Below are 26005 nucleotides of genomic sequence, written 5' to 3'. Positions count from 1 at the left end.
AAACAATAATGATTTTCAATTTCTTAATAGTGCTAATGCTACCTGATTACATCATCTCTTCTGTTCATGACATTCAACCTTTGCTTTTTCAAATATGTGAAAACCCAGGAACCCTCTAGCATCCACGAGGAAGCATGAAAGCACAATGTTTGAATGTATATCCATAAGATGCTCGTTAATGTATGGGAAAGTGTAATGTTGTTTTGTTGTTAAATCTGAGGTGACGGCCACAGGTTAGCCCTCACCTCCCAGGTGATACGTCCCTCCCGTGTTGATGGCGAGGGGCGAGGCGGAGCGCACGGCGGATGCGTCGTCCCCATCTATTGTCAGCATGGCGAAGTTGTCCTTGGCAACCAAACGGATCGCATGCCACTGGCCGTCGTTAAGGCCTGAGCCTGGGGGGAACGGAGACAAACGAGTTTCATTTCAATTCAAAAGCGTTTTCAGGCATCTGCAGGTGAGTCAGCACTTTCTGATCAGCAGAAAGAGGTTTTAATCGTCCTTGAGAACCAACCACGTTCACCGTTTGAGTGGGTGTTGAGCGTGTTTGAAGCGCGTTGAAGACATTATGTTTGGAAGATCTGCATGCTTTCTTTCAACCTTTTGCAAGAATGCTGGACAAGCACGACGACTGCCTACTTCAGGAGTCAAAGAAATTAAAAGCAAAAATGTTGTGGTTTGATTGGAGTCCACTTTGTTGCAGAAGACAGACAAAAGCCTCAGACTTCAACAGGATTTGAGGAAAATGGGAGTGATTCATGGTGAATCAAAGGTGCGTGGGTCGGTGCTGAAAGTGGAAGACTCAATCCTCTCTTCAAATATGCATCAACCTCTTCCTGTTTACTTCCCACTTTCTCACCGCCGTTTTGTATTTTTAAAATCTTCAATCATTGCACTCCGGAGTTTTGGTTTGGCACTTGCACTTTAGACTGAGTTACCTCCTGTTCCTCTACCTCCCTCCCTGGTGCTCTCCACTTCCCTCCAGTGTCATTCTCATGCCGGTGTCCCTCATCCCTTTTCTCTTTTGCCCCTCCCTCACTCACTGAGTGCAGCTCCCAGTCTCAAGGCCCCTGTGTCTCAACTCCATTAACTCTCAGAGAACCTTGTTTGCATCTGAGCGGCAGAGTGCACGTGTGTGTGCTTACGGGGGCACTTTGTGTAAGTGTGTATGAGTCTGTAATTTTCTGTATTGTGTGCATATGTCATTGTCGCCAGTGTGTGTGTGTGTGTGTGTGCAAGAGGTTTGTGCACTCCTGTTCTCTCCCCTCTCTTGTAGCTGTGCTCCATTAAATATGAGTGATGTTTTAGAAAAGGACATTACTACTGGAGCTGAGAGAGAAGCCGGCTCACTCTCATCACCCTCTCCTCTATACATCACCTCTCACTGACACCAATCTCTATTCATTCCTCCCTCCCTGCTTTCCTTCTCTGTCCCTGATTCTCTCACCTGTTTCTTTATTTCCTGTCCTGCATTTGACTTTTTCTTTGATATTTTCATTTTCGTGCTTCCTTTGAGTCCATCTGATGAACTGCCATTATTCAGATTTTGCTGTTGAGGACACTTAGAGAGTTTAGTGAGAGGCCATGTGTCGAGTGTGGACTAGTTCTGTAGTCAAGCCAAAACACATTCAACCCAGTATTTTGCATTTGTCAGTAGTTTGGGTCCATCTGTACACCTTCTTCTACATATTTCTATGTTTTTTTCTCTCATCAACATCTTCATTATGTGCATCAAGTTACCATTGTCCTGTAAGTGAAGAGGAGGTGACCAAGTAACTGGATTATTGCCCTCTGTGCCCGTTAAAAAACACATTCTTTTTGCTTCTAATAATTAAAAATGATTGATACAATTAAAGACAAAGGTCAAGTGATGTTCAGTAAAAATGGGAGATATTCCTGCTAAGCACATGGCCCTGGACAACAGAGTAGCAATGCATGAGTGAAAGTTCCTGTTATCCTGCTTTAATCACTTTGGATGAGAGAGCAGCTGATCAGATGTCGATACATACATTACACCATGAAGCAGGATACTATTAATGACTTTATCTGACCATATGACAGAAGCGGAACTGACACATATGGGCCCCTGCTCTGGCATTCCAGCAGGGCTTTATGTCCACCATCACCATGGCGACGTGTGAGTGTGAGGCACATGTATCGTTAAAGAATTATATTAAGAAGACGCACAAATTTTATGTGCTCTAAAACTCATTTTTCATCCACATCACCTGTACAGTACCATCCTGTTTCTCACTTTAAACTCAATTCAACTTGGAATTTCTTCATTTGTTTCCCATCACCTGCAACTGACTCCCCCACTCCCACCCCCCCACCCCCCCACCACACACACACACACAACACACACACACACACAACACACACACACACACACACACACAGATACATACACACACAAACACTCAGTCTACGTACACTCATTTATTAACATTCTGGATTCATGGTTTATGATACTCCCAGTGGATTCTGGAAGCTGCAGTCAGCCCCCACTACTCAACATCACTTTGATGTATCATTTCTGTGTGTCCTTTTTTCTCCAATGAATTTTATAACTGATGTTTTTATCTCTTTATCTTGTGTGTACAAACTCTTTAAGAATTTTCACAGTACTCTGTAAATGAAATGCATTTTTAATATTATTATTGTTACCATTTCCATCCTTGACTTTTATACAAAGTTGGTTAAATGCAATATTTAAAGTGTAATGACATCAATGTAAGTAAGCTAAGCTAATCTTTGGGGTGTGTATGACAAGGTGAATTCATGTGAATGGATCTATAATAAGCATATCACAGTTGTGCCTGCTAACAAATCACTCTGTGTCTGAGATGACCAACTCCAAATTTAAGGTAATACTAGCCCTAATGATAATGTTTTTATTTAGTAAGAGAGAAAATGGAAGTGAAGTGCTTTATAGACTGGTGTCAGAATTAAAGTGTGCTGATGATGCTAACGCTAAACGGCACTTGCTAATATTCTGAAATTATTATGGTCCTGTCTAAACCACTAAGGAGAACTTTATGGATCAAGAATCCTCATGAGTCACCATGTTTAACTACGACCGACTCAGCTACTTCTGGTGCCTCCTCAGAAAGACCAAAGCAGTTTACAGTGGATGCACAATCCTTGGAAGTGAACATCAATGTCAATAAACTAGGAATGTTAGAATAGCCAAAGTTGTAGCAACATCAAAGTAGTCCTTCTCTTTATTGTTGTCCTCACAGTGCACTTCTTGTATTTCTGCTCAAATTAAACTTTGTGTATTCTTAATTCATTTTAAAATTGTTTCAGTTTCAGTCGGACCAAGCATGCATAATAAGCTTATAACCACAGCCTAGCTATTGCTTCATAACTCTAATAAATAAAAGCTATTGATCCAAGTCCATCACCACACCTTTATCCTGACACCAGTCTTCAAAGCACTTCATTTCCTTTTTCTTTCTTACTTACTGTAAAGACTCAGTTAGGCTAGCATTAGCTACCAGCATTTATGCTAAGAGTTTTTGTCATTTCTCACACATTCAGTGAACTTTTAACAGGCATGTCTGTGACGATGTGCTCATTATAGCTTGGTTAAGACCCAATCAGGTGGCATGCAAAATAGACGCAGCAAAATAGAAAACAGGGCAACAGCTATCCCTGCTTTAGCAACTTTCAAAATGAATAACTGAAAATGAAAGACTGGTGGACGTTAGAAGGCAGATTCTGTGTAATTTTCAACATAGCAGAGGTGATTTTCCTGTCGTAGGAAAGGACCAGAATGTTTCTGGTACAAGCAACCTGCTGCTGGCAGGGTTGGTTCCAAGATTGACAGCCAGGGAGATGTAGGAGGTGCAGGAGCAGATGGGGAGGTGACATCTGTCGGGAAGAGGCTGAATATTTCTGAGCATGAACTCAACCTCGCTCAGCCCAGCGTGGAAGAGGTGGAATGGACAATTACTGCAGCGGCATTTTTGCGAAATGATAGAAAAATACAGACAAACAAATAAAACCTGTCCATCCATCCATCCATCCATCCATCCATCCATCCATCCATCCATCCATCCATCCATCCATCCATCCATCCATCCATCCATCCATCCATCCATCCATCCATCCATCCATCCATCCATCCATCCATCCATCCATCCATCCATCCATCCTCCCTCTACCTGTCTTCCCAAATAGAGAGAAAATGCTTAATCAGCCAATTTAACTCATGTAGCTAACTAAAAGCTGCTAATTTGCACATCTTCAGACATGAGACGCACATACTGTAGATAGAACATAAAAGAATCAGGGAGAACCCAGAACCAGCTTTCTGTGAGGTGACAGTGCTAACCACAGCACCCCCGGTGTGGCCCTATGCTAACCTCATTTAGGATAACCTCCTAAGGATAATAAAAAGTGATCTCATTTACAGAGGATGCACATTCAGTGAGAAAGTGGAATATGTACAGAACACTTGTGTCAAATAAAGTGGAGCGAAGCCGTAGAACCGAGGACGACTCTGACTGTCTTTGCAACTCTACTTCAATGCCTGAAAGACAAAGAGGCTGACGTGCAGAGTGAGAACGATGATAGGTGAAATATTACATCTAATGACAGAAACAGAGGAGACTTATGCACTTTGGATTCATGTGATGGGGAGGATGTGCTTTGCAGTGAAGATACCCCATGATTGAATTCATGCAGCAGCGTGACATCATCGGATATTCATGCCAATCCGTGTCTGCATGCACGTTAAGGCCTTTAGACCAGACAGCCTTTCAATATGCTTCAATTATTGTGATAAAAATGGGGAACTATTGGGGAAACTATAGTTCCAAATGTGGAGAAGGAGAGGTATTTTTTTCCATTGCACATCGAACACCAGTTAAAACAGGAACTTACAGGGAAAAAAGGTGCCCAGACAACACGTCGTTTTAACCAACACAATTTAAAACGATGCATTTTTGATGCCGTTACCCTAATAGCACCCATCTGAAGTTATTCAGGAATATTGATCCTAATTTTACAGAAGAGAACGGTTCGAAAACAGGGTTGGTGGAGGCAGGTGGGCACCCTGTCAGCCATTAGACTGTAGTAAAGGATAAAATATTTAGTGTTTATGAACAGGACAGGCAGGCAGACTGACAGACAGACGGATGGACGGAGGGATGGACGGACGGGCAGACAGACAGGCAGGCAGGCAGGCAGGCAGACAGACAGACAGACAGAAAGACAGACAGACAGACAGACAGACACTTTATTTGTGTGCTCCGTCCTTTTCCATTCACCCTTTTGGCATCATTAATCAATGTTCTACCTTGTCTCCTCTCCACCTGTTTCTGTTACATATCGATCTGGTGTGTACAATAATGCATTTTGTCTGCTATGAATTTATGGGCCCCTCTGGTGCCCCTGAATCCATCCCCCTCCCCTCCCTCTCTGTCACTCCAAATATTCGCTTCTCCAACGTGATTTGAAGGTACGCTGATATGCGAAATCTTAATCCCTTTCTATAAACACCAATGAAAAAAGCACACACACACAAACACACACACGCAAACACACACACACACACACAACACACACACACACACACACACACACACACACACACACACACACACACACACAGACAGGGGGAATAAAACAATATAACATTCTAATCGAGGTGGCTTTGCTATGTGTTTCCCTCACATCTCCGCCTCAGGCTTCCTCTATTATTATAACGACTTGCGATTTGGACGGTGCGGATAACCTCGCATGCGTGTCTCTGTGACTGATGGCACATCTATATCTCAAAGGAACATGATATTATTTCTTCTGGTTCCTCTGATGGGTGTGAAGACACAAAGAAAAAGGGGATCTGCGCACAAATGCCACATTTTATCATCTCTGGATATTACCGCTTCACTGCTAATGCAGTCAAACACTGACTGACTTTGCAGAATGTGGTGCACCTCACTGAAAATGTGATGAAATGCAATATTTCAGAGATGATGTGAAACAGACCAATTTACTGAAACAACAGACCAATAATGCTTATTTTCAGAGAGAACACCCTCTTGTAATCAGGACCTTTAACGGCTGTACTTCTCACACATACGTCTTTGGTGGGGCTGCTCACAGTGGCCCACCAGAGCCACATTCCTCTTATTTCTCCCATTTCTTGCAAGTTTACTGTTGTTGCCTCATATTTGATCAAACCGCCTGGTTTGAAAAATTGACTTTTAACAGCAGCAGCTGACAGTGTCCCTGCCGTATAGAATTGCCGTATTGAAACACTTGCACGTAGCCTGCCCTGCTCCTCCTGCAGGCTTGTGCCGACAGATTGCACAGGTGTGAAAACACGTTTCTTTAATTTGCTACAGATTTAAAACAACAATCTGTCAACTTTCATCCATGAAAAGAGAAAAACTGCCATGAAATTAATGGAGTCTCTGTGTTTTTGTCATCTTCCACATTTCCTTGTACTTCTGCATAAACTGTTGCTAATCCCTTATGTATTCCAACGATCCTTAGGGAGGTTATACAAAAAAAATCCCATTTTCTCTTTCTTCTTCTTCCTGCATCAACATCACTCCTCAAGCACATTCACAGGCTCAACTCAGGTGAATATTATGTACCTTCAAGGGGCATCAGATGTTGCTGTCTTGGAGAACTTGTACACTGAGGCTAATTCAGGTCAAATTTAACCCTTATTTATTGGGACCAGCATGGGTCAAATCAAGGCGGATGATGGTTTTATGAGAGAATTAAATAAGAATGTAGAGAAGAAGACAGGAAAGCAGCCATCACCCTTGACTACAATACCAACAAAGGAAGAGTGGACCACCTTGAATAAATAACAGACCAACTGTCTCTCATGATATTCCACAAAATAATAGATATATTAGCCTAAAATAGGCTACATTTCCTTTATCACATAGACTGAGCTGAACACTGTCTGGAGGGCAAGCGAGTAGAACTGGAGGTGGTACTTTTTGGAGGAGCTTGGAAAGGCCCTTGGGACTCCTTCCATGCAAAAGTGACAACACCTTCCCCACAAAGTCACTTGAGCAGCACCCGTGAGGGTAGCACAGCGGCCTGAAGCTGGCCTTGATCAAGAACTCACACAAGAAGCCAACAACATGGGACAGAAGAGGAGAAGATGGACCTTCTATCCTGCACTGGACAGCAAAAAAGCAAATGTGGGAGACGTGCAAGCTCTAACAGGATTTAGAACCACTGCTTTGAATGCAGTGATTAGACTATAATACACTTTCCTAGTTGTTTATAATACATTTTATATGTTTTATGTGCTAACTGGTAAATGTTGCATCCATATTGATAATAATAATTTTTTATGATATAAATGCAATGATAATGGTGGTCAAACATGATCATAAAAATTCCAGTTCCAGAGTGTTTATGTCACTTTAAAATTCAATAAAATATTTTTAACTTATTATGGCTTTCACATTTTATATAACAGGACAAAATACATAATACATGTATTAAATATTTTCCCTCCAAAAATGAGTGTTGTAAAATGTAAAAACTCTCGCTGCTCTCTGAAACATTTAATAAGGTTTAATCATACATTTATTAATGTGACACAGTCTATTTAGACATTGTGAATAGATCTGTAGTTTACAATTTTGCATAAATACTTATTGTGACTGAAGGCTGAAGATAAAAGGATAAAGAATATGTTCAATAATTGATATAAACCCATGCTGACAAAAATGAAAAAAAAAAGCAGAAACAAGTTATAACCACAGAAAGGATGGTATATTCTATAAAACTAAAGAGCATTTGTGTATAATGATACAGTATGTTGAAAAGATGTATTAATTCACTGAAATATTAAAAAGGCTTTTCTACTCCTTTTGTTATTTAAAGTGCCACATAGTGTTATACTAAAGATTCATTATTAGAACATACACATTTGTCTCCCAAACAGCCCAATGAAAGCAAATTTCCCCACTGTTGTGCAAGGACCTTTCCTACCCTCTTAGGAAATTAAATTCCCCATTTCTGCTAATGTGCTGCAGACTGTAAATATTGTTTCCATGGGAACAACACTGGTAGCCATTAATTTAACAATTAAAGAAGAGTGCTGGTTAGAAGTTAGCTTCCTTAATGCAAAGGTCTGACATTTTGTGTTGAAATTATTAAAAAAGGCTTCTCTTTACTTTTTCTTTATGAAATCTTTCATTTCAGGTGATTTAAAAAAACTCCACTTTTCTTGCTGAGCAACCATCCGAGCTGAGCTTCCAGTTCTCTTTTAGCAAAGCTGGAGCTCATGACTGATGAGGAGAACCAGTAGAAGAGTTGGATGCTTAATGAGTAAGTAAAAGGAAAGTGATAGGCAAATTAGATCCCTGCAGGAATCACAACTAAGTACTCTATTAACGGCTACACACAGATAGTTAAAGAAACATTCCCAGCCTCATCTCCCTGTAGATCTGCCTGCAAAGGCCTCGTCTTTCCTTACGTTTCAACCTCTGTCTCTCATCTGGGGAGGGGGAGGTAGATGAAGCGACAGAGGTTGTCTCTTAGGAAAGAAAAGCATCTTTCTGCTGGTCACAAACAGCCTCAGGGTACACGCACACACACGCACACACACACACACACACACACACACACACACACACACACACACACACACACACACACACGAATATGTCTATGCAGAGGGGGATTTTGTGGGTTCCCTGTAGTGGACAAGATGAAGTGTTCCTGTAGCTCAGTCTCCAATCAGAAAAAATAAAAGATTTAATGACCTGGGGCCAACTGTAGTGGGAACAAGGTTGTGAAAAAGGATACTGAGGTAACTGGACACCATAAGACATATGAATATTTTATCCACCGCCTCTCTCCTTTCATCTACACTTTCTTTTCCTCAGCACCTGCTGATTTATTCGGACTCTTCCTTCAAATCCCCACTGAAATCGCAAAACTGCGCGGCTGACAGAGTAATGCTAATGAAACAGTCATGATAGGAAAGGTGGGTGGCTTTTCTCTTTGGGGAATATCACCTTCTTCCAAAAGACGCAGATAAAAAAAACAAGCAAAACATTATCCATCCACGAGCCACAAAAATGCACGGGGACATTTTGCATTGTGCCTTTGGGGTGAACGCATAAATCAGACAGATGTATCTCAGGCGGACTGGCTTTTTATAATCATGTTCACGCTCTCAGTAATTCACTCATTCTGAGCTTATCAAATAATGAAGGTTGGTCAGGTGCTGTGTTAGATTTCACGCAACGATGTGATCATTATCCCTCTGGCATCCTTGTTAAAATCCAATGGCTGTAAAGACGTTTGATGTTCCCTACACAACAATAATACATTCTTTAGGACACTGGCCTATATAAATTCTAGTTTGGATTGGGGTTCGTTTTAGGATTAGGGCAATACCGTATATATATTTTTTATCAAGAATCAAAAATTTGTTGCATTTCACAATAGTCACCCAATCACAAATTGCCACACAATGTTTCAAAGAGTTACTATAGGATTACTTCAGAGTGAAAAGAGACTAAATTCACCTATAGAAGCAGTTTATAGCAGTATTATGTCATTCTCTCTAAATTGCTGTAGGCTGTTTAACTTTTGTCATACTGGAGACGTCTCTGTGTGCGTCTGCTCTCTGTATAAACTATCCTCTGAGATACAAAGAAAGAACACATCGCCTGCATAAAGTACAGCTCAAGAGCATCAAAATGTCTCTCCCAGCACAATTGTGTGTCCGGACTAAGCATTTTGCGTGATTTCTGCTGCGCTCCAACTGTGTTGCTAAGACAAGACGACACTGTGGCTTCATACTCAGATGCTAATAACATAATCAAAGCAAAGGGAAGCTGTGCTTGAGTCTGCCAGGCTGTGTTTGCACGCATATTCTAGTAATACTGATGTAATCGCGGGCTCAGGCCCAATTAGCCTCCAAGGTAACCCCATAATAATCCCTACCCCTGGGCATAATGGCCTTTTAAAGCAGCACTGGACAGAATAAATGAGGGTGAATACTCAAAAAGGAAAATAAAGAGGAAAAGACAGGCAAGGAGAGACATGAAGCTTCAGCCTAAATCTTCTTTGTGCTTCATTGTAGTTTGAGGCTGTTAAACATCTCCAATCATGTGAATTTTAATCTCAACGATAGAAATTAATCTGTTTTGACTCACCTGATGACAGGTCTACCCGATTGTTGCCAGCAGCTTTTGTCAGGTTGATGCGGACCACCGCTCTGCCGTCCTCCAGGGAGATCTCCAGGGTGCCGTCATCGAGATTGCTGAACACGAGGAGCCCGTCAGGGTTCCACGTGCGGAACTGGAAGCCAAGCGATATGGTGTTGTGACCGGCTCGGCCCGGCAGCTGCAGGAAGCTGGTAGCGTTGAAGAAGACCGGGAAGGTGTGAGTCTCCACACAGGAAAAGGACAAGTTACGCTGTTGGGACAGTTTCAGAGAGGCAAGAAAACAGAGACGGGAAGTGAACCATCATTAAAAAGTAAAACGTGAAATCAAAGCTAACCTCTTGAACTTCTGCATAATTCACCTCCTGAACCACAATCAAAGGCTGATCCTTGTACATGACACGTAAAGTTGAGCAGCAACCTCAGCAACTGTAGGTGTTTGTCAGCTGAAGAACAAACATTTTCACAGAATATGGAGCTAATATTCGATCCCTGTGCTACCACTCAAATCATTAGTGGGCACTCGATATCAACCTGCATCTCTAACTGAAGATGAATCCTGATTGCCTCAGCCTTGGTGTGTGTTTTTGGAAATTCTAGAGCAGATCTGTTGTGATTGGAAATGAGGGGTTGCGCGACTCATTAGAGGGAATTAGAGGTACTGATTAAATGGACTTGATTAATGCCTCCGTTTGTTTAATCAGTTTAGAGTGAAGTTGATACACTGGCCAGTCAGTGAGGAAAGATGGGAGTTTGCACAGAGAGTGGCTCAGTAAATGAATTATCATAACCTACTCATGCAGCAGTCATCTAGAGGGTCGTACAAAGCTAAGTGAGGTATTTAGTATTCCAAATTCTGGTCCAATGGGTCAAACCAAAGCGCTACACAGTTGTTTCAGTCTTTGTGAGCAACAGTAAAATGACAGTAAAGCAAACACATGTAGAGGCCAGTGATGGGTCAGTTAAAGAAGAATTTGATTAATGAATTTTTATTATGGCACCTCGAATAATTGCTCAACAATTGTAGTAAAATAAACTGTGCTGATCTAGTCATGCTGGTTTGCTCACAAAGCTGGAGGTGTCCAGCTTCTTCCGGCGAGCCAGGTCCGTAATGTTGTCCCCGTTGTAATTGATGCTCTCCATGCAGCCTTTAAAGTTCTTCCTCCCTCCTCCGAGGGGTTTCCCGCTGTACGGCATCCCCCCAAAACTCAGCTGGAGGAAAACCAAAGGACAAAATCCCAAAGTGACATGAGGAAAATGCAAATGCTCATCCAAAAAGCAAAAAAGACACAAATAACAGCAAAAACTTAAAATGTCCTAGTCAAAAATCATAAGACTGAACACAGCTACATAAACTGATATTTTATAGTTTATAGTATATTAGTATATAATGAAGTTTAACAGAATAAGTTGCAGTGTATATTTTTAGAATGCCAGAGCACTGCAATAGCACTGTGGCGGTTTGTAGGCAACAAGTGAGACACCAGGGAAATTGAGGTGAGGAGAGGGAAGCTAATAAACAGGCATCAAGTGGGAAGTGCTGTAGGGCAGTGAAATAATGAAAATGTAAGCTGCTTCATGGTTTCCACAGCTTAATGCCTGTTTTTTGTCCTTCAGACATAGTTGTGAGTGCTGATGGGAGCCAAAAGGAGATTGTCCGCCTGTCTTTTATGATGCTACACTGGTCTGTGTAATTACTGCCAAGGGTAGAAGACACACAAATGTGTTTGGATATTTAGTCTGATATGCTTAAATGGAGGCAGAAAATAATACGTGGGCTCAACACAGAGGGAGCATTATTCTAATGTGATGCCGGGACTCAGGAGGCTGAGCAGGACATCCATTAAACTCAGGTCAAAGTGTCCAACACAATGAGAATCAAATTAATGTGAAACTGCCCGTGATTGGTTACTGCCAGGAATGTTCACCTCTGTCCAGTTGGTTTCTCACTTTGTGAAGAAAATCCTAATGCGTTCTGTTAACTTACCAATCAGCGCTAAATGCCTAATCACCGAAACTTTTAAAAGTGTCCTTAGAAAGCTCCAATTTCTTTGTGAGTGGTTTGCTTTTGGACCCCTTGCTCACAAGGCCATTCATTTCGCTTGTTCCGCTGCCCGGAGCGGCTGGAGGCCTCATTATTACCGCTCTCTTTCCTCAATTTTTAACTTGCTCAACTTCTGATTTATTCCACTGTCTTTTTCATTTTTATTTGAGAAAATACCAAAACTGTCAAAATTTCAATATTATAGAGAAACATGAAAAGAACCTGCTCCCAATGACCATTGCTCCTGAACTTATGCTCCTGTGCTGCACCCATCCTCATCCTGTGCAGATTTCCCTAAAGATCAGCAATAGCTTTCCTTTTATTGGTTCTTTGTCAGTATCCCACTTAACTGTGGAACAGAGCAGCCATAACAGCAGTGCTTGCTAAAGGTCATGCTGACAGATAAACATATCGATACACATGCAAATGATTTACACATATGCTCACTTACACAGACATGCAAACGGCTGCACTAAACACAAGTGGATTTTATACCTGTTATGCATTCTAAAATCAATTTTCTGCTTTAAGCATTTGGCGCTGACCTCTCTGCATTCCAATACTAACCGACAGTAATTATGGCAGCTGCTCTTTCCTGCATGGTATCCACCAACTGTGCACAAAGAGGCCACTAAAAGTGTGGAGCTTCTGCTTAAATGTTTTAACTGATTAAAGCATATGCAATGACGAGGCAGCGTTTGACTCTCATGGTGTAATGTGATGACAGAGAGACTTTGCAGTTTGAGATTGTTCAGGTTTTTAGCGGAGACACGCTCATGTTACCAGATACACCTTCGCAGGCCCAAGAGCCCTGAAGCAGTGTTCTCAATCATTTTTCCAAGTTCAGGTTCCAAAATGCAAACAAACACCTCAAACATTAATGAAAGAAAGCCCACACACTTCTGCACTGCTCCTTTTTCCTCTCTGCTTCTACTGTTCACTCCTCACCGAGCATCGACCAACACCGGCCGACTGAGTATCAGTTACCCCTGGAGGGGAAGATTGTATCGTGAAGGTTTTTCCTTTGAAGTTCTGAACTTGCATCCATAAATATTGCATCTATGAAATAATCTTTTGCCCATAACATAGAGTGAACTATTCTTTAACTCAAATACGTGCTCTTTAGACTAGGTAGTAACTCTAATTACCGTAATTTCCGGAGTAGAGAGCGCACCTGATTAAAAGCCGTATAATCTCATTTTAGAAATAAAATACATTTTGTGCTTATACAAGCCGCACCGGATTTTAAGCCACAGGTATCCCACGTAGTAATATGAAAAATAATATCGAAAACATTCAGTACCGGTATATGTTTTTATTACCGTAAGAGACGAGTCACTGACGAGTGACAAACAGACAGGTAAGAAACAACAGCCACTCTTTTCACTTGTATGTTTATACAGAGACCTTAAATCCAAATTTTATCACGTCAAGATTTTTTAACTTTTCTTTTAATTTAATCCGCTTAGCAACATAAACAAATATATTCTACCGGTAAATGCTTTTTTTTCTAACGGTGTCTGTAATGCAGCTACCTTGAAATATACGTTTGTATCAGCTACACACAAATTACGTTGTTTATGCTTTTTTACTCACACAATGAACAATCTAAAACTCCCCAATGGCCCACCTCTAAAATCTTCTATTTTCATTGCGGTGGCGATTGCTTTTGCCTTCAGTCTGATTTGTACAGCGGAAACACCGCGGCTGCCTGCTCTCTGTGTGTTGACCCAGTCTTCCAGAACGTTTTCAAGCTCAGGCCACCTGCGATGTTTACATCTAAAAGCTTTTGTCGTTTTTTTGCTTTGGATCGGGCGTCTCCACCTTCTTGCCATTGATTACCATAATGTATGCCAAGATTACGTGCGGCAGCTCGATTTCCTTCTTCAACCGCCAGAGTGATCGCTTTTAACTTAAAAGTCGTATCATATGCTTTTCTTTTAGTATTTTCCATGTTGATGAGGGTTAGTAAAAATGACTGATTAACAATAGTTGTGATAGTGCGCCACGAAAAAAACCCATAAATAAGCCGCACCGTAGAATAAGCCACAGTGTTTAAAGTGTAGGAAAAAAGTAGCGGCTTATAGTCCGGAAATTACGGTAGCCTGTAGATATTAAAACAGATACAATGGAAAAAATGCTTGTAGAAATGAACTAGTGGATAAAACATGCAGGGTGATAGTGGATGTATATATGTTGATGATTTTGGCCATCTCTCTCGGCCAGTTAACCAGAAAACAGATGTGGCAAGTCATAATAATAATAATAATAATAATAATAATAATAATAATAATAATAATAATAATAATATAATAATAATAATAATAATAATAATAATGCAATTTCATGGCCAATGTACAAATAGTTTCAGAATAAACAACCTCACCCTGGCACAAGCAGGTTGATTTGGAAGCAGATATGATCAACAGTCTTTGCTTCAAAACTCACCTCATAGTCCAAGTCCAGGTGGTCAAAGTCTCCATTTGTCCTGAAATGCTGTGTGTGCCTGTCCAGTGTGAAGTTGACATTTCGTCGGTAGCGTTCAATCACCACAGCGTGCCAGTGACTGTCATCCAGGAGGCTGCCAGTAGTGACGGAGGTGTGACCCAGGATGGAGCCATACTGGTTACTGCCTGCAATGATGAGTGGCTTTAGATAAGAAGCTATACCATAAAACACAAACATTGTCTACTCAGTTAGCTTTTCACTGTTCACAAAATCAATTCATGCTTGTGTGGCCTACCCAGATTTATCTGCAGGAGCAGCTTTGCCTTGCGCAGCTCCAGGGTGATGTAGTCTCCCTGCTGGCCTTCTCCGTGGAGAATCACGCCATCGCTCTCTGAGGTCTTGAACCTCAGTGCGATCACATCCTTAATGATTTTCATCTTTTTCACCTGCATAAATGAGAGCGCAGCCGTAAGCTCTGCAGGTTTTCACAACAGTCTGGTTGGCTTATTATCTGTTTGAAGGTGTATGAAGGAGTGGGTTTAGTCAAAATATCAAGTTAGGAAAATGCAATACCTTAAAACGATACGAGATTACACCCTGTCCGTCAAAGTTTATCACACCCGCCCCTAAAGAATGTAGACAGATACAGACAGAGAGGAGAGAAAAGAGAAGACAGGAAGACATTAGCAGTAAGAGGCAAAGCGGGGTTAGATTAAAATGGATTAGTGATTAAAAATGGCAATTATGTTCGCAGGAAACTACTTTTGCTCACTGGATCGAAAGAGCAATAAAAAAAAGCGTAAAAAAAGAATCATATAAGGATTTCAAATGACTATCCATAATACAAATACAAAGCAAATATGAGGCTAAATGGAGTAGTCAGGGGTTCTAATATGTGACAATAATGAATCGATGAGCCAAGAAACGGCAAATGGCATGTGGAAATGTAATCTCATGGCATGACATCAAAGGTTTGTGCATAAAAGTTTCATTAAGATTTGTTATTGGTTTTGAAATAATTTCATTCTTTCAAATGACATCGTAAGGTTGTTGCTCACTTTAAAAAGCAAATCTGGGTCATGTTTGACGTCCGATGAGAGAGGAAAAATCCAAAACGCTGGACCCTGAAATGGACGTTTTATAACTTTGGACTTTTTGTTCAAATAGAATTAAATTATAGACATAGTATATTAGCTTTTTTAGTATTTGGACTTATTCCTTTCATTGCGGGTGTGTTGGAGCAAAGCGCAGTGCCAAAAGCTCGGAGGAGATACCAGGACGTATCCTCAAGAAGGACATGTTTGGGGTCAGTGATGGTCTGAGCAGGCTGGTCCTCGGACCCACTCTCAGAGGATCATAGACCATATGCTGCTGCAGTGCCCCCCCCGAGTTCCTTCTGGTGCATGACAACTGTGTCAGCACTTCCTGCATGAGGAAGCCAATGAGGAAGCCATTGATGACCGGGCCTGCTTGTTCGCCCAACCTGAATCCAATCAAGAACCTCTGGGACATCATGTATCGATGCAGCCACTGTCGCTACGTTGTGCCACAGGCTGCTGAGGAGCTGACTGATGCCCTAATCAAGAGGACCCAGGAGACCATCAGTCATGTCCCCTGGAGCACGTTTAAATGTTGTAGTGAGCGCATACTGGCATATGGGGGATGCACACTACTGAGCCACATTTGAGAATATTTACAGTTGCCCTTCATGTACTTATGTTCGAATTACATGGAATTGTGCTAATATGCACCTATTTTAGCACATAGTTAGCACAAACACAAACACAAAAGAAACCAAATAAGGGAATGATTTGCTGCATCAGCAATATGTGTGGGTCAGTGGTGGTAAATAGAATTGAAAGTTGGAAGAAGCTTCATTTCAGTCAGGCAATTCTAGATTAAGTGAAATACTTTATTGCAAAGATTTATTCGCAAAATTAGCAGAGCTTCAATGTAGCAACAGATGCATGGTTGGCAGCAGGCTCTGCCTCAATAGTATATTAATTCATTGATGATAGTCTGCTGGACATCACAGGGAATATCAGACCCTCATTGAAGAAACAGAGCCCACAGGAGGATGCTGGGGAGGTGGTGGGATTGAGCTCTGAAGCACAGAGCAACAACAGGCAGAGTGGCATACATTAAGCAGGATGGAGTGATCGGGATGACCAGGTAAAAGGGAGGGGAATAAACATCTCCCAAATCAGAAGAGAGGGTCGTGTGATGGATCAGCTCATCAGGAATCACAGAATTTTAGTTGTCTACCTGACCTAGCTTTGCAGGCTTCACATTATTACTTTTAGTTTACTTTCATAGTCCCGCTCTATGTCTCTCTCTCTGCCTCTGCCTCTGTCTCTGTCTCTATATATATTTAAGCTTTAAGCCAATTTAAGGTTTTATGGTTGCATCATTACAGAGGCACACCTGCAACAGGGAAAGGAAAGCATTGATTGTGTGAAGTTGTTATGCTGTAAATAGGTCTCAGCTGACAAAGAGATGGATGGAAAATGTTTAACATTCTAAGGGGATCAGAAAAGAGGTGAAGATTGTGGCTCCAGTCCATTAAAGGAGCCCATTGGCCCCGACTTTGTCACGGTTAAACACTTGCCGCGAAAGTACAAAACCTAGATGACGTGTCATTAAACTTAATTTCTGGCACATTAAGAAAGGGATCATAACCACAAGCACGTTGGTATTTGTATGCAATGTGTTTTCACTGAGACCCAGGGTCTGGAGCTGAGGATGCTGTGAAAAACACGTGCACACTAGCAGAAAATATATGAGGCATTAATTTAAACTGAAGCCTACTGGCAAACTATAATGTGACATCACTTAAAGCTCATTTGCCTTGAAACAGATGGGCTATGGCAGCAGAAGCCACCTTAACGGCTAAAAATAGGAACATTGAGCTATATCTTCTGTTGGTACAGATATGAATCACAACTGTATGCCGACAATCCACAAAAACACTAATGTCCAATGTCCCATGATGTAGATCCAGATTTAGAGGAGTGTTTTCCTTTACCTTCCAGTTCTACAACATGAAGAGTAAGTTGTAAAATGGTGATGAGTGTACACATGACAAATGATGCCCTGCTGAATTATTACTCCAAGCTATTACTCAGTCTGTGTGATTGTGTGTGTGTGTTTGATTGGTGGAAGAGTTTATTCTGTGGGAGGATACATGGGAGAAGCAGGTGTAAAGGCATTCATATAAGGACACACTCATGTACAGTCACACTGTCTCACATTCACTTTTATATATAGACGTATAATGATGCCAATCACAAGAACACTCGCAGCGACGGAATGGACAAGTTTACAGATTTCCTCTGTTCCAGCCCGGCATGCTTCCAGGCACAGCGTCACTTTGCATCTCTTTCACCAATTTCCCTTTTTCTAGACTTGGTCCCACACCAGCTTTTAATCTCCCTTTCTTGCCTCCTCATTTCTTCTCTACTTTTATTTCATTTTCTCCAGTCACATCTTCATGCCTTGTCTTGTGCCGTTGGGAACAGCTTCCACCTCTGACAAGAGCATGAATTTACAGATCTCTTCAGTGGACCAAAGGGGTTTTCTTGTAGAACAAAAAAACCCAAAACAATAAGGATAGATGTGAATTTTGCATTGGTTCATTGTGGTAAAAAATGCAGCTGAGTTGAAAGACCAGTCCATCTACGTTCCTACATGAGCTTTTGGTAGTAATCCAAAAGAACAAATGCTAAAAACAACATAAACAAGTTTCCTCTGCAGGATTCTGGCTTCTCCATTAGGGATGAGGAGCTCAGGCATTCAAGAAGGGCTCAGAGTAGACCTGTTGCTCCTTCACATGAGGAGTTAGATGAAGTGGTTAGGAGGCTCTGGGGAAGACCTAGGATAGCCTGAAAGGAGTATGTCTCCAGCTGGCCTGGTGGCACAAATGAAGGGTGGACTCCTATTACTATGTTAGCCATAACGGGGTTTACAAACTGCTTTGACTTGGGTTATAACATGATAAAAATAGCATTGTTGACCAAAGTAGGTCATTGTCACATGTGATGTGGACTTTTAAAATTTACATGTGCAAAGAAATGTTCAACTCCAGTGGGATTCATGAGCGCTCATCTACTTCCTGTCCCATCAATGAAATTATTGATTTCCTCTTGATTCTGTGTTAATGAAAATGGAAATGAGCATGTAAATCCCACAGCATTGTGGATCAGGACACATTTTTAGCCCCCAGCTCTGGCAGATACATACAGATACAAATATATCACATTTCCTCTTTATATGAATCATAATTGCATATAATTTTCATACATTGTCAACACCCAGAACCAAGACATTTACTGATTATGCTGGGTCTATATTTATATGCCTCATTCTCCTCCAACCCCTCTTATGTGCTTTCTTTCCTTGCCTGTTGCGATTTACTGCTGCCAAACTGGAACTATTTCATATTGGATGCAGAAGTAAGAACAATTTGGAGGAAATTGATGTTAAGAGAAATGGACTGTTGTGTACTGGGAAAGCTTGTAAAAAGACAAATGTACCAACTCTTATTTTTTTGACTGAACGCTGATGAAAGCGCTGGTGACAGTTTAATCACGAGACAACTGTGTAGGCTTTAAAACACAGCTGAGAGACAAGTCTGACAGATAACACATCCAGTAAGACAGAGTCAGTGTGTGTGTGTGAGTGTGTGTGTGTTATCTTTAATATCTGGACTGAGTGGGCTTTAGCTTAGAGGACTCATTATATTTTCCGATCTTGCATGAAGGACAGCGCAGGACACTGACTCTGGTAACTTTCACTTGAAAAAATGTACTTGTGTGTTCTCTACTGATGCGTTTAGTCCAGTACGTATACAGAATAAAAGTCAAGCTAAAACCAGGACATTTAATTGGTCATTGTCAACGTTCCAATATAAAAAACATAATAGGAAATTGCATTGATGAAGAGAAACATATCTCCTTTTGGTTTGGTATGCCCCATTAGAGTTGTCGAGTGTCCAGCTGGTGTAATTAATACTTTTCTTCTTCTGCCATTTAATTCCGGCAACTGTGGTTGACCAACGTTCTTAGAAACATGATAGTTAATCATAATAATGATCACTAGAGAGCACGTCTGGCTCAGGCCTTTCCAGCAGTTTCATACGCAGCTCTAATACAAACTGTGTTGTTGGGCCTGGAAGAAGTCTGAAACTTTAGTCTAATTCCACCTTTGGGACAGCATCTCTTTGTCTGATTTACCGTTCCTCTAATACAGGCTGGCAAGCTGGAAATTTGACTGTCCAGAAAAATGAGAATTTTTATCCATTCTGTCTGAATTTTCATCATTTAACTGTAACTGAAAATGTTATCTTTTCCTCAATAAAACTCTTTCAGCACCCTGTCAAAAAAGTTGCAAGAGACATTTTCAACGCACAAACCTAAAGAATAAAGACAAAACATTTTGAACTTCAACTTATTTGTCACCCACATATATTTAGACACGATTCTCACTCTAAATACTACAGAAAAAATACATATTTTATAGACTTAACCTAATTTAATGTGATATGTGAAACAACGCATTTTGAATTATAATTGTAAAGTTTTACTGTCACAAGTTCAACAGTTGAAATTCTTTAACTGATAATTATTTGTAACAAATTCAATGTTTTAATTAATACAGCTGAGTTATTGCAATTTTTAGATTGAAATCTATAATAGAGTAACAATTTCTTTTATGTTGTAATGAAACCATCAGCATGGACATGAGATACAATAAAATTGAAACTGAGACTGAGCTGGACTTTAATAAGTCATGACTGTGATGCTCCAGCCATAAAAGTTGGTTTTGTCCGGCTCAAAGACGGCATAATCTAAAAGAAAATAATAAAAAATGTCTAATACTAAGTCAGATTCATGTTAAACACCAGTTTAGCAGAAAAGCCTTCAAAATTAAGAACAACACAATTGTTTTCCCTGAAACAAACTGCTGAGTGAAAACGTGCATGTGTTCCTGTTTGTAGCACATCATGTCTTCCTTATCTCTAATGAGGTTCTTTACTTAAAGCATGGAAGGAAAAATAACAGGGGGCAACAGTGGAGACATGACTTGAAGGCAACGCAGATCGTTGCACGTACGCACGCTCACGCACACTAATGCTGGTGCTGAATGATGTACATGCGTCCCCTCAAACAGTAATTTGCGCAACCTTAATTGAAAATTGTTATCAAAATCAATTTGGCTGCTTTTAATAGGATGAGAGCGGAGAGGCTGCACGAGTCAGTTCACTTGGAAAGTGAGACGTGTTGGACTGTGCATGTGTAATTGTGTAGCAGGCGTCAGTCAGTATTTTATAAATGGGAAAATAACGACATTGTGTATATAGGCAACATCTATGAGTATTTTGGAAGAAGAATAAAATAATATAAAATATTTTAGAATGTAATTATTTATTTGCATTTGTTCGGGTACAGTTGCATATGAATGAAAATGCACGTGTACGTGTGTCTCCACTCACAGTAGGAGCATCCGTAGACTTCAATACGCAGACCGATGCGACCTTCCTCACTCCACTCCAGTGGGACGAACCTCAGGAAACGGACCACGATCCCTTGCTGCAGCTCATGGCGCACGACACTCTCAGAGTTGGAGTTCCCGGAGAAGGCCTGTGAACGTGCACGCGCACGGATGAGACAATGTACGTAAGTGACAGAGACGTGCAGTGGAACAAGATGCTTCGGGATCTGAAGCAAGAACATTTATTCTAGTTATGATTGCCCAGAAGATTTTCGCATAACATGCATGATAATTAGGGGTCGACATCATATAGAGCAGAGAAGAAAACAATATGACTGCAGGCAATTTAGAGAGAACATGTTCAATACACATAGCTTGCAATGTGACATATCTAAGCTGATGTTCCCACAGGTTGAACAGCAGCCTGTCATATTAGTGCCATTTGATACCGAAAGAAAGCAAATATGCAGGCATCAATGTGAGAAAGGGCCTGAGGAGAAAGCTAAGAGGGGAAAAGAAGAGGACAATAAAAACCCAGATGTTCAGAAATGGCATGGAAACAACAGGAGTGGTGTGTTGCTATGAAAGTGACTATAAAATCCTCTCAGAAGTCATAGATCACATGCAAATAATCCAAAAATGAAATATGAGTGCTCTCGCAGGCTTATAAGAAATATCCAAACTCTCAAACATATTGACAACAAATCAATCAATCAGTCTTTATTTATATAGCGTCTTTTACAATCAAAACTGTTTCTAGGCGCTTTACAGAATCCCAGGGCCTAACCCAAAACAAGCAACAGTGGCAAGGAAAAACTCCCCACAACAAATATTGCATGTTGTGTAATTTACGAAGCTGCCATATGAAATCATATTAAAACACTGATTATTAGCCACTTATTGCTGATTTGTTACAGAATGAAAATTTATTTTTTTATCACGTTTTTTAAATCTGCCTTCTTTCTCCATCCTTCTTGACTCCCCTCCTCAGCACCCCTTCCTTCACTTCACCAGGCAGACAGCCTCCGACCATCCCCTAATCCACTCTGCACTACAATCCCTAAACTACTTTCACATCTCTCCTTCCTTTCATCTCTGTAAGCACACATGCTGAACACACAGCCACTATGACCGTCCCTGTACATGCACAACAAAAAGAAAAAAGTGGTACTGAGCATTGGGGAGAAATGTCATTAACAACCTTGCAAATAACCAGATGAGAGCAGGACACTGGGACAGCCATGTGCTGTTTTAGATAAGGCCAGAAATGGGCAGTGCTGTGGATAAGCATTGGGGGATGGGGGGGACTCTACACATTCTGTGCGCTTTGAGTTGACCCTTCTGTGAAGTTCGGAACCCTGAAGATCTGCTATCTGCAAAGGAAGGGGAGTGGTCAAGAGTTCCCAGTGTCCACAGAGCTGCTGGAGCAGTGGGCATGGTTTTGATGTGTTCTTATCAACTCAGTACTTCCTTAAATGTCTTTTTTATCCATCCTGAAATGGGTTAACTGGGTGCAGAGGAATAAGTATCTGATGTAAATGACTCCTCAAGGAGCCCATTAATACGCTTCAGCTCCAGCTTCTTCTCTCAGCAGGTGCGAAGAACCTGCTGTTTGCAAGAGCTCTGCTTTCCACTCATGTATCCACAGAGCCATCAGAGGCCATAAAACTCTAATCTAATTGTGATTAGTCATCAACTATTAAGTCATTTCTGAATATTTTTTTCCTGAATGGCAGCATCTTATTTTTACAAAATGTTTTATGAAAAAGAAGAAATGTCCAAATAGGAAATATATTCATGGGTGTGTTTTTGTGGGAGATGCCACAATCTGATACCGGCTGATTAGGCCAATCACAGGATCAGATGTACATCCCATAAAGTAGATTTTAGGTTGCATTTACATCTGGACAGTTCAGGAAACTTGCTTTATAAAGAAAAAAAGCATACCTATATTTGATTTACCGTTTATGCTTTTAATAGCAATCATAAACACAATAAGGGCATTTACATGCGCCTCTAAATCAGACTACACTTCTTGCTTGATTGGTGTGAATAATCCATCCATCCATCCATCCATCCATCCATCCATCCATCCATCCATCCATCCATCCATCCATCCATCCATCCATCCATCCATCCATCCATCCATCCATCCATCCATCCATCCATCCATCCATCCATCCATCCATCCATCCATCCATCCATCCATCCCCTTATCTGGGGTCGGGTCGCGAGGGCAGCAGCCTAAGAAGAGAAGTGCAGACTTCCCTCTCCCCAGCTACTTCTTCCAGCTCATCCAGAGGGATCCCCAGGTGTTCCCAGACCAGTCGAGAGACATAGTCTCTCCAACGTGTCCTGGGTCTTCCCGGGGGTCCCGGAGGGACATGCCCTGAACACCTCACCAGGGAGGCGTCCAGGGGGCATCCTAACTAGATGCCCAAGCCACCTCATCTGGCTCCTCTCAACGTGGAGGAGCAGTGGCTCTACTCCGAACTCCTCCCGGATGGCAGAGCTTCTCACCCTATCTCTAAGGGAGAGCCCAGCCACCCTACGGAGGAAGCTCATTTCGGCCGCTTGTACCCGTGATCTTGTTCTTTTGGTCATAACCCAAAGCTCATGACCATAGGTGAGGGTAGGAACGAAGATCGACCGGTAAATCGAGAGCTTCGCCTTTCGGCTCAGCTCTCTCTTCACCACTACGGACCGCCTGTCGATCTCCTGCTCCATTCTTCTCTCACTCGTGAACAAGACCCCGAGGTACTTGAACTCCTCCACTTAGGGCAGGACCACATCATCTGCAAAAAGCAGAGACCTGATCCTGAGGTCACCAAACCGGACCCCCTCAACACCATGACTGCACCTAGAAATTCTGTCCATAAAAATTATGAACAGAATTGGTGACAAAGGGCAGCCCTGGTGGAGACCAACCCTCACCGGAAACGAGTTCGACTTACTGCCAGCAATGCGGACCAAACCCTGACACTGATCGTACAGGGAGCGGACGGCCTGTATCACCGGGCCCGACAACCCATACTCTCGGAGGACCCCCCACAGGACCCCCGAGGGACATGGTCGAATACCTTCTCCAAGTCCACAAAACACATGTGGACTGGTTGGGCAAACTCCCATGCACCCTCGAAGACCCTGCTGAAGGTGTAGAGCTGGTCCGCTGTTCCATGCCCAGGACAAAAACCACATTGCTCCTCCTGAATCCAAGGTTCGACTATCCGGCGGACCCTCTTCTCCAGTACCCCTGAATAGACTTTACCAGGGAGGCTGAGGAGTGTGATCCCCCTATAGTTGGAACACACCATCCAGTTGCCAATCCAGCGGCACCGTCCCCGATGTCCACACGATGTTGCAGAGTCGAGTCAACCACGACAGCCCTACAACATCCAGAGCCTTAAGGAACTCTGGGCGGATCTCATCCACCCCGGGGCCTTGCCACCGAGGAGTCTTTTGACTACCTCAGCAACTTCAGCCTCGGAAATATGAGAGCCTATCCCCAGGTCCCCAGGCTCTACTTCCTCACTGGAAGGCGTGTTGGTGGGATTGAGGAGGTCCTCGAAGTATTCCTTCCACCAATCCACAACATCCCGAGTTGAGGTCAGCAGCACACCATCACCACTATACACAGCGTTGACAGTGCACAGCTTCCCCCTCCTCAGACGCCTGATGGTGGTCCAGAACCTTTTTGAGGCCGTTCGAAAGTCATTCTCCATGGCCTCACCGAACTCTTCCCATGCCCGGGTCTTTGTCCCCCGCCTCCCCCGGGACATGGTCAAAGCTCTCCCGGAGGTGTGAGTTGAAGCTCCTTCTGACAGGAGACTCTGCCAGGCGTTCCCAGCAGACCCTCACAATACGTTTGGGTCGGCTGGGTCTGTCCGGCATCCTTCCCCACCATTGGAGCCAACTCACCACCAGGTGATGATCAGTTGACAGCTCCGCCCCTCTCTTCACCCGAGTGTCCAGAACATGCGACCGCAAATCCGATGACACAACCACAAAGTCGATCATCGATCTGCGGCCAAGTGCACATGTGGACACCTTTATGCCTGAACAAGGTGTTTGTCATGGTCAATCTGAGACGAGCACAGAAGTCCACTAACAAAACACCACTCGGGTTCAGATCAGGGGGGCCGTTCTTCCCAATCACACATCTCCAGGAATCTAGCTAATAATCTATAATAATCTAGGTGGTGAGGTAGAGGCCACAGCTAAGTCAACTGCAGCGATGGACGGGTTTATGCCTCACTACTTGGTGCTGTGTTAGGTTCAGCTTTTGGAGCACCTAAGAACAATCAGCATTGCGGCGGTCCCCGCATCAGTGCTGGGGTTTTACTGGTTGCTACCACTCACAGCAGACTCTGGTTTTCTTGAATTCAGTTTTCTTGTGTACATGTAAAGGCACTTAATGCTACAGTGCTAGTGAGTGGTACCACCTAAAACCAAGAAGCAAAAAGCAGGAGGAAGAAGAAAGTCCAGGTTGATACACAAACCCCATAATGGTCCTCTGACCACAGTTTAATAAGAGCCTGCACCTCCTCATTATTCCACATTTGCCAACAGGACAATGGCTGTGTCACCTCTCTGTTTGGTTCAGTTGCTCTCTTTGTTTGCTGGGTAGTCTGTTTGTATTCACATTATAAGAGATCTGGCCCAGGGTTCACTTGCAAATGAATCAAGACCCCGTTTTTCAGCCAGAGTATTTCGAGTAAACCAAACTGCTTTCGTGAATGAGCACCGTTAAACTGGAACTATTCACCTAAGTGCACTGCATAAGTCAATCTTGTTTCCTCTTTTTTTTTTATCTTGTTATACAGACCTGAATATACCCCCAAAATGTTCCACCTTCGCC

The 26005-nt window shown here is 42.2% G+C and overlaps 1 protein-coding gene across 1 annotated transcript in view; it reads right to left on the bottom strand.

Moving 5' to 3' along the window:
- Positions 1–26005, bottom strand: part of cntnap2a (contactin associated protein 2a) — a 211770-nt gene that overhangs the window by 81750 nt on the left and 104015 nt on the right. Inside the window, exons 4-10 of the mRNA XM_057013033.1 lie at positions 21149–21296; positions 15232–15284; positions 14954–15104; positions 14659–14843; positions 11235–11378; positions 10158–10419; positions 246–395 (exon numbers count right to left, since the gene is read on the bottom strand). Of these exons, the coding sequence (XP_056869013.1) occupies positions 246–395; positions 10158–10419; positions 11235–11378; positions 14659–14843; positions 14954–15104; positions 15232–15284; positions 21149–21296 (1093 nt within the window). The remainder of the gene's footprint in view (positions 1–245; positions 396–10157; positions 10420–11234; positions 11379–14658; positions 14844–14953; positions 15105–15231; positions 15285–21148; positions 21297–26005) is intronic.

This window comes from Takifugu flavidus, chromosome 17 (genome assembly GCF_003711565.1).
Source record: "Takifugu flavidus isolate HTHZ2018 chromosome 17, ASM371156v2, whole genome shotgun sequence".
In the NCBI taxonomy this organism is placed as follows: Eukaryota; Metazoa; Chordata; class Actinopteri; order Tetraodontiformes; family Tetraodontidae; genus Takifugu; species Takifugu flavidus.
The sequence above is the reverse complement of the archived record's forward strand: the minus strand, read 5'-3'. Positions and strand labels throughout refer to the sequence as shown.